Here is a 9,764-nt window from a genome sequence, read left to right as displayed (position 1 = left end):
ATTGATGAACTGTTGTCTTCGATCTTCCAACTTGTACTGCAATCTGGCGAGTGGTATGGCCTACAAAATGCAGCGCTTCGATCTTTCCTCCGATAATGTGACTGAGCTGCTTTTGTCTTGGCATTACAGCAACTCACAGCAAACGAGCGAACCAAAAAAATTTATGAAATGAATTCAGCTGAAACGGAACTGCCATTTAACATGCAATTTTGCAGGCTTTTACTCTAGAGGTTTTGGCAGCTGAAACATTTCACGTAGGTGACTGTTTTGGAAACACCGGAAATGGCTAATTAGTAACATTCTCTAACCTTTAGAGGTTACTTGCAATGTTACGACGCTCATTCTTCTGCTTAAACGTTAAACAACAACCTTTCTAGAAGTAAAATACTGAAACTGTCAGATAAGACTCCCAAATATATATATATATATATATATTGAAGCAACATGCACTAAAATTCTGTGTTCTGAAGTTGCGTCCACTCTTCGTCTTACTTGCGCAAAAGTAAAGAACCTCTATAAATTATGCAATAAAATTACAACTGCATTGAATTAAAATTTTTGAAATTCAACTCTCCAGAAGAAGCCAAAACAGGACAAACAAAACAGCCTGTTTCTGTGCTACGTCATATAGGTCGTGCGCAGTACGTTCAGAATTCGTAATTTTCAACCAAAAACAAACTATAGAATAGTGCGATTACCTTTACATCTAGTACTGTCACGATTAAAATATTTCACTTATTGTCTAAGAAATAATTTACAATCTAAAAGTACCCATATGTTTTAACAGCAGTGTCCTTATGATTATGACGCGGACTGTATATATAGCAACATCTTGGCATTGTAGGACCGTATTTAACAGACAGTTGTTTATGAAGATTTGTAACAGCTTTACTGACTGTCATATTTCCTTCAAAAGACAACCTTCGTGCAATAGCATTAATGACATGGCGACTGTGTAGTGGCAATAGGCCCAAGGATTCGCAGACCAAAGGATGAAAGACACTACCAGCTGCGGTTACGTGACTTCCATGATGGTCGTCTTTGTCCTGCTCTCCTGCCTCTGCGGCAGCACCAACACGGTGTGCCGCTTGAACAAGATATAGCGGCTGCAGACAAATTCTCACTGCAAGGTCGAAGTATCTCGATCGTCCTTAATCTAAACCAGGGTTAAAATACCTGGCCTTCCATAGCTGTCACGTCCGCAACGTTGTTCTTTCCTACAGTTAGCCTGAAGGGCATGAAACAAAACTGTCAAATCAGTAAGAGCCTCTTCTCGTCGAATTCTCAAATTGTTGTGGCACATCTTAGCAAATGGTCACCAAACCGATCAAGAGTTAGACCACAAGCACATCTCTTCTCTTCATAACCATCATTGGATGGGAAAAGGGAAATACTCAGCCAATAACGTAAAGCTAGTGAGTTTAAACTCCTTGGGAGGCATGGCGAGGCCCAAATTGCAAATCGAAGTTGCCCGCAACCATGATCCCGCATTTTGAGCAGATATGAAGTGATTCGAGCACGCTGTCACGTAGACTTACCGTGTCTTTCAAATTATGCAAAGCTGTGTCCAGAAGTGATTGAAGTGGAGTGGCCAAGCAAAGACTAGGCACAGAACCAGAAACAAGGCAATGTAGGTAGGCTTCCGATTCAACCTCCCCTTCAAAATTTTAATACATAGTCTAAAAAATATTACCAACAGAAATAAAAGCCGTAGAAGAGCAAATACTATAAACTTTGGATAATATAATAATATTTCTTTGAAAGCATAACTTACGAAACTAGCTTCTCCACGCTTCATACTGCTATATCAAGAAAATGCCACAGTTATGTATTAATAAGTGAAAGGATTGCAGTCTTCGTCCTCGTGCAGCATCTTGCTCCTCCCGCAATTTACGGTCATTATATTAAATAATCGTTTAAATAACGAGGTCGTTAGTCACGTTTTAGTGACCTCTTTCGTTAGATTGTTTTACTTTTCAATGCCTAAAATAAAATAAGTTAAATTCTGGTATATCTAAAAGTACTATCAACTGCATCAAATCATACATGTATTGCAGTTAAATTGATGATCAAATTTTTCTAAAGATACAGCTGTTTGCTTTAAGAAAATATTAAAGCGGCCAAAAACTTATCTATTACCAAGGCTAACTTAGATCTAGATCTAGAGGCATTTTTGAAGAAACACAGCCTAATAATTATTATCAAATTAGTAGGGAGGGAAATAGCTTTTCGTAGAGACTAGGCTAAGTTTGACTAGAAAACATTAAATGGGGTTTTGCAGCGACAACCTCATTGAATGTATACTTTAAGATTCAGTTCTATTTGCAAGAGATCATCAGCAGGTAGGAAAGGGCATATTTTAAACCTAACACATGCGCAGATGTACCTTATTCGATAACTGAAAACTAACAGTACAATTTGCTATAATGAAGACGAAAATAGCAAGCTGCATCAAATAAGTCTGTGCTTGCGACGGGGCACAAAAGAACTGCAATATCATCTCTTACTAAAAAATACATAGTAGAATAAACTCAACACTTTATTCGTAATTCTTAGAAAGCGCGGGTGCAGAGCTAATCCCAAAGGAAAGTCTACGATATTTAAAATAGCATTTATGTGTATTTTGGTTACAAGATATTGTTGACTGTCCTCATCAACTTTAATTGAATTGATCATAAGTATGCAGATAATTATAATTTTACGAAATATTTACCACCAATCAGTACACTAAATAGGTCAATTGGAAGCGAAATTTGGGTGCTAATCGACAATCAAGGAAGGATTGAGAGGCTTGAAGTTTCCGCAAATTCTAACGGTACATACCAGCTAGATGACTTAAATACGTTGACAGTCGGAAAAACACATAAAGCTGTTTTTAATAGTTATAACATGGTTGGTAGAAATGTTGACGTGTTATAAGACGCGAAGCCGTGAGGGCTTATCACCGAGATAATTGACCGAGACGCATACCAGCCATGTTACAATAATTATTGATTTATAACATATCAACGTGACTTTTTATTGCAACCTTAACTGAATAAATGGTTATTGTTCGTTAATCCTGGAAAGTGGTGTTATATCTTTAACATAAAGTGCTACATATATCGTTGACCTTATGTGTTGTATAGCTGATATAGCACCTACAATACACCAATGAGCGCACCTAAAGGTCACGTGACATGTTATAATAGCAGGTTTTAAAATACCTCGTTTTACCTGTCTATCTAAGTTCGCTTCAATTTTTATCCAAATATAAATTGGCGGTCTTACATAAGGAAACGCTTGAGTTCAGCATCAGGTCGAACTAGTATGCTAACTGACTGACTATACAAACAACATCCAAGATTGTCACCAAAAACATAGCTGAATGTGTCTAGAACACCGTTTAACCGACCTTGAAACTGCAACGTCTTTCAACAGAAAGTGCTACTTGTTGACTGGTCAAGATGTGAGAAATGTAATACATGATTGAGAAAGTTCGGTTCCCATACCCATTTCATTTTTATAAGCTAGATAAACATAACTTGCTTGTGCTCACTCTAAATAGGGCAATCTTTACAACAGGTGATAGCGTATTTGCCCAAGAATACCGCATGTCTACAACTTAGTGGACATTAGAGATATTCGTCAGTGTGTCAGGTCCAAAAATTACAAACAGTTCAAAATTCACGGGAACTGTTACGTGGAAAAGGCATGTGAATCAACTGCTTTTCTTCTTCATTCATAGAAACATAGAACAGTATTGAGAATCTTTCCACCTCGCTCAGCAACTTGAATGAACCAATTCCATTTGCCAATCCGTTATTGGAACTTTCAATTCTCTAAAATATTACACCTGAACTATCTCCTACTTTGGAATGTTTTCAGAAACGTTGCAACAGACAATAAGTAACAGTGTTAGAAGCAATCCAGGATCGTCAATTCAATCATGAGGACTGCGATCTTCCAATCCATTATTACAGCAGATCATGCCATCTCTCAAACACTAGTGAATGTTACACTGAAAATGGGAAAGTTAAATTGAATTCCTCTGCAAGCAATTAGCTTAGCTGATTTTGTAGAAAATTATTTACTGTACATATTGTATAGATATAATAGACTATTAAAAGTTGAGCTTTTGAAAAAAATTTTGCTTTGGAAAGCATTGTGGTAGAAACTATAGCGAGTGCACAGACGTACAAATAAGTAGATGTTCTGGGGAAAACAGTACTACACGCCCCAACAGCTAATAACGAAAACACTAAACGTAAGAATACAGCTTGTTTGCAAACATAAATTAACAGTGTGACTCATTTACTGAAACAGCGAAGTTTGCAAGTTTTTTAGTGTCTAGATTAGCAAATATTTGCACCATTGCCAAACTTGTGACTTCATTTTTAGTGAGTCCTTCCATCAACATACGACCTTGTTGTAAACATGTTATCGACAAAGAGAAAATCAAGATTACATGTTCAACAACTGGACTACCCACGCCAACAGTTACTTGGATATTTCCGAACGGCAGCAAATGGCCCGACGATAAAATTCTGAACTACACGTCTAGTTCACTGGTAGTCACGGAACATGACGGAGGTAATTACAAATGCGCTGCAAACAGCAGTATCGGAACAGCTGTAGAAAATGTGACGGTATTCGGTATGTAACTATATTGTTAGAATTTGTATGGCATTATATCCAATACCGAAATTTGCTCTTTTATAGTAAAACCACGAATTGTACGCATTGATCCTAACATTCTAAATGTTACGGTATATACCAACGGCATCTTTGTGTCCTGCATCGCTGTTGGATTTCCTGCACCTGATGTGTATTGGTATCGTGAATATGAAAACCTGTCTGCATTTGTATCACCAGTCTATAACGTCAACAGAACTACAACTAGACGCAATCTTATCCTTGGGAAAGTACATTGGGCACAAAAAGGAAAGTATTTTTGTACTGCCAACAGTACTATAAATGACGAAACATTATCAGACACAAAATCTATCTCCTTAACTCTCCATAGTAAGATGATGTCAACACGTGGTTTACTAACACATTCTTTAACATGTTTGCTGAACAGGCGACATTGAATTCGACTCATTCAAGTCAATTTACAATGGGTTGGTAGGCGAACCACTCAAATTATCATGTTCAGTCTCAGGAAAAAGTGAGCACGTGCTACGCTGGATATCAGGCAACAAGCAAAATGAACTTGAGCACAATCGAACGGATGGAAACACAATTGATTTTACTATCAATAAACTACTGTTCTCGGATGCAGAAAAACCATTTGTGTGCCAAGTGCAAATCAAAGAAAGTAGCGAAAAAATTAATTCGAGTGCCAGCATACGAGGTTGGAGATATTATTCATATTCATATATTATACAAAATAATAACGCATGTATGCGTGTGTACTGTTATATCTTCTCTACAGTTTTAAATCCAAACCTATATTTTGAAGGAATTAGTGTGTTTTCTGGCGAGAAAACTAGAATGCTAAAATGCGTTTTTATGGCTACTCCTCGACCAGAAGCTACGATAGAAAATGCAAAAGGATTGATGTTACCTTCAAAAATACATAAAAAGGCTAGAAAATATAGATATACTGCCTACCTCTCAAAGGAATCTATTTGGAAACTTGAAAATGCGGGAAAAGTTTCATGTCGAGTATATTATAAAAACTCGAATGTCGAGGCAATTGCACAAGCTGCTGTCAATAGTAAGAACATTTACAATAAAATACTTATATACAAGATTTCGTAATCAAATATATGTTTATATTGCATAGTTTATCCTTTCATCAAGCAAGGTCCAAGAAACGAAACGAAATTTTTCAAACAATTTTGAACATTTGAGTGCATTGCTGCAGGATATCCCATGCCTCAAATTCTTTGGCAAAAAAGTTTAAATGGACAACCTTACAATTATGTTAGCGAACAGACAAACGAGGTTCTCAATGAAACTATATATACGATAAAGAGCAGTATAAAATTAAAGAATTCCATCTTGTCTGCTGGTGATTATCGCTGCATAACGAAATCTAATGTCACGACTCAACGCTCATATCCATACCCTCTGACAAACGTGTCCGACAGTGTTCAATATTCGGGTAAGACATGTAACCATAAAATTTGTAAATATATTTTATAACCAGAATTGTTGTTTAGTACGCAGTGACGCCCGAATCATTTCCAGTGATCCAGTTAAAGCAATGTGGGGAGAAAATGTAATCATCACGTGCATGGCTACTGGCTACCCAATTCCGCAAATCAAATGGTCGTTTCAAGAGCAGAAAAGGATTCCTGTTAAAGCAGAGGTAAAGGAAAATACATCGATAGAGAGCTCTATTGAAATTGTAGACGTCAATGCTTCCAAACATGGGGGAACGTACTTTTGTAAAGCCAACAACATTCTCGGAACAAGCGAAGTCAACGTTACTGTTAACGGTAAGCACCAACACGCTCCTGTAACTTTATTCTACAAATTATTGTTTATCGCCAATGTTTCCATATTACGCAGTTGCTCTCCGTGTTGATGGACCGGTAGTAGTAGGAGCAAATTCAACTGACGTCACGTACGGTCAATCATTAACTTTGGGTTGCTGGATTTACGGTTACCCGCTGCCTTCCATTCAAGTCACTAAAGTAGCCAACACTATTTTTATATCAAAAAATGAAATCTCGCTAAATGGAGATCAAATTGATAGTAGCAGTACATCTGTACTAGTAAACTTTACAATCCAAAAAGTTACAATAAATGAGTCCGGTTTATATTCATGTCAAACAAATCTCACAAACGAACAAGACGTTTTGCAAAGAAAACTGACTGTAAACGGTAAAATGTGCCAATATTTTTTGAAATATAATAAATTAATAAATTAAAATGTTGCAGTGTCACCTCACTTTATTGACCAACCAGAAAATGTTGGATTTGTTGATAATTCTCAGGCAGGCCTTAACTGCTCTGCAGTTGGTAGACCTCCACCTACTATTAGATGGTTAAGCAACTCATCGCAAATCAAGAGCAATGAAACAGTCATCATTACAAACAGCAGTCAAAACCTTACTACACATTCCTTCTTGAAATTAAAGCGAGTATCACGCTCAAACATCGGGCAGTACAAATGCGTTGCTACTAATGAGGTGGGATCACAAGAGTCGCAACCGGCAAGCCTTGACGTATTTTGTATGTCAAATGCCTTACATTGTACTTTTGTGTAATTACTTAAAACCCTATTACTTATTATTAACAGATCTTCCTGAGGTATCAACTAGCCCAGAGTCAGTCATTCTTCAGACCAACAAAGCTACATCTTTCAGTTTAAAATGTGTGGTTAAAAGCAAACCCGAGCCAACTGTGAAATGGCAATGGAAGAAATACGACAGTGAAGAGAAACGCGATGTTGATGTATACAGAAAGAGAATACACGTGACAGAAAACAAATATCTAGAAGCTACATTCAAACATGAAATTACATTCAGTCACAGTTTCGTCAATGATTCTGGAACATATTATTGTCACGCATCCAATACAGTAGGAAAGGTAACCTCAAACGCCACGAGTGTTACAGTCAAAGGCAGGAAATATTAAAATCGGCATGCTGTTCTAGATTTAACTCATAATCTTGTTCATGCAGGTCCTCCAGTTGAAGTACAGAACGTGAATGTGGTAAATATAACTGCAACAACTATTACAATAAAATGGGAGAAACCGTTTGATCGACACAGCAATATCACTCATTACGTCATTTACCTCAATGCCACCCACGACCAACGGTTGCATAACACCTTGTCTACTATGTTAGTTGTGTCTTCCCTCAAACCTTTCACTCGCTATTCTATCAACATACAAGCCATCAACGATATCGGCGTGAGTCCTTTCAGTGAGATCTATTTTGCAACGACTATTGCTGCAGGTAAAGTAAAAATATCAATTCAGGAACTTCTCTATAACTGCAATGTCTTTAGCGCCCACCCAAGCTATTAATGTATCAGTTGCAGTTTGTTCATCGACCAAAGTTTCAATTTCGTGGAAACCGCCAGAAACTCCAAATGGAAATATTTCGTTCTATCAAGTCTACTATAATTCGTCATCACTTGAGAAGAAGATCGTAAACAGAGACAAACTGTCTACAAATATCACAAATCTGAAACAATTTACAAGATACACAATCTATGTGACGGCTGTCAACTCAATAGGCGATAAGAAACTTGAAGGGCCAAAAAGCAAATTTATTAAGATAAAAACTTTAGAAGATGGTATATATGCTAATTTGAAATGATCTATTTTATCTTGTATTTACTGACTGTTTTTGCTTTGCCAGCACCTTCTGCACCACTCGACGTATCTGTAGAGCTGTTTTCAAACGATCCATCTCGCCTCACTGTTAAATGAAAACCACCTGCCTTTAGCAATGGCAACATACGGAATTACACAATATTCTATCAAGCCATGAGTGTGAAGGGCAGTGAAACTCTACAACTGACAGTCAATGCTACAAGTAGAAAAGCAGAAATTAGTGAATTGATTGCGTTCACTAAATACACAGTTAAAGTACACTCAGTTCCCATCGATGATTATAAATTCTTTAAAATTGTTATGACAGGTACAAGCTTTTACAGTGAGACCTGGTAATCTCAGTAAGGAGCAATTTGGAGTAACGGACCAAGGACGTGAGTTTATATCATATTGTAGAGAACTGTCTTGCAATTTCTTGATTGATTTTACCAGTTCCAAGCCGACCATTGTCGCTCCATGCTTCAAATATAACAGCCAGCTCGTTTCGGTTATCGTGGCAAAGGCCGTTGCACAAAAGAGGAATAATTACCCGATATACAGTAAGATACATTGCCAAAGTTGCTCAAAAACTAGCAAATAAATATTATTACAGTCTTGACATTACATTACATTATATCTTGTGTTGTGAAATCTGTGTTTCAAAATTATATGAATTGAATTGTAGAAGTTGATTGTAATTGTGATTGTTTGCTTCTAATAGATAAAAATTATCAAAAATACGAACTATACAGGAAGAGGACTATTTGAAGTAGACAGAATACTTAATGTTTCTCAGCAATTTTCTCACAGCAACCTTACTTCGTTGATTTCGAGTCTTCAACCTAATATTGTATATGAAGTGTCGGTTGCAGCACATACTATCAAGGGAATGGGTAACGTTAGCAGAATTTCAACAAAAACGAAAGATACAGGTAATATTATGCTTGTTTAAAAATTTAGATGTATATTTTGTAGTGTGGTTGTGCACAAAAAATTTTATTAAATAGAATGTACGTAATATTTAAGAAACCCGATCATATCTAACATGTACTATCTTTATCTATATGGGCGAGAAGTGTGTGTGTGTGTGTGTGTGTGTGTGTGTGTGTGTGTGTGTGTGTGTGTGTGTGTGTTTGGATGTGTGATGGCGGCACTCGGAGTTAGCTGAACTCCGTGGTTGATTGCCATCAACAAGGACAGCGTATACCTATAGCAAATCAAGCGAGAGTGAAAAGTGACAGCTCAAACTTAGCAAGTCAACTCGAACTCGAAAAATGTGAAATTTTCTCGCTAACTGTCGGTTTCAAGCGGAGCTGCTGGGAACAAAGGGAGGGTTAACCTTCAAATCAACGAAACTCACCGTCTACCGGTTGTCCCGATTATCGGTCCAGTAAGAACATGCCTTTTCGTTAAAGTGCGTGTACGACCTGGACAATCTTACATTCACTCTAATCTCGTCGTACGTCTAATTCTTTCGTTCAGAGTGTCGCTGTCAGTTTGCAGCA

At 37.2% G+C, this 9,764-nt stretch overlaps 1 protein-coding gene across 1 annotated transcript; it reads left to right on the top strand.

Moving 5' to 3' along the window:
* Positions 1–7,642: 7,642 nt before the first annotated feature.
* LOC134186043 (ephrin type-A receptor 7-like) lies at positions 7,643–9,266 on the top strand. The gene is made up of 7 exons (XM_062653950.1): positions 7,643–7,897; positions 7,950–8,240; positions 8,306–8,535; positions 8,588–8,654; positions 8,713–8,819; positions 8,981–9,191; positions 9,235–9,266. The coding sequence occupies exons 3-7, from the start codon at positions 8,434–8,436 to the stop codon at positions 9,264–9,266; spliced, it is 519 nt and encodes a 172-aa protein (XP_062509934.1). The 5' UTR covers positions 7,643–7,897; positions 7,950–8,240; positions 8,306–8,433.
* Positions 9,267–9,764: the final 498 nt, after the last annotated feature.

Source organism: Corticium candelabrum, chromosome 10 (genome assembly GCF_963422355.1).
Source record: "Corticium candelabrum chromosome 10, ooCorCand1.1, whole genome shotgun sequence".
Taxonomy (NCBI): Eukaryota; Metazoa; Porifera; class Homoscleromorpha; order Homosclerophorida; family Plakinidae; genus Corticium; species Corticium candelabrum.
This window is presented reverse-complemented; position numbering and strand designations above follow the sequence as displayed.

Coding starts and splice junctions, on each gene's coding strand:
- LOC134186043 (XM_062653950.1), top strand. CDS start 8,434: ATGAGTGTGAAGGGCAGTGAAACTCTACAACTGACAGTCAATGCTACA. Junction 8,536..8,587: donor TCACTAAATACACAGTTAAA/GTACACTCAGTT, acceptor TTGTTATGACAG/GTACAAGCTTTTACAGTGAG. Junction 8,655..8,712: donor TGGAGTAACGGACCAAGGAC/GTGAGTTTATAT, acceptor TGATTTTACCAG/TTCCAAGCCGACCATTGTCG.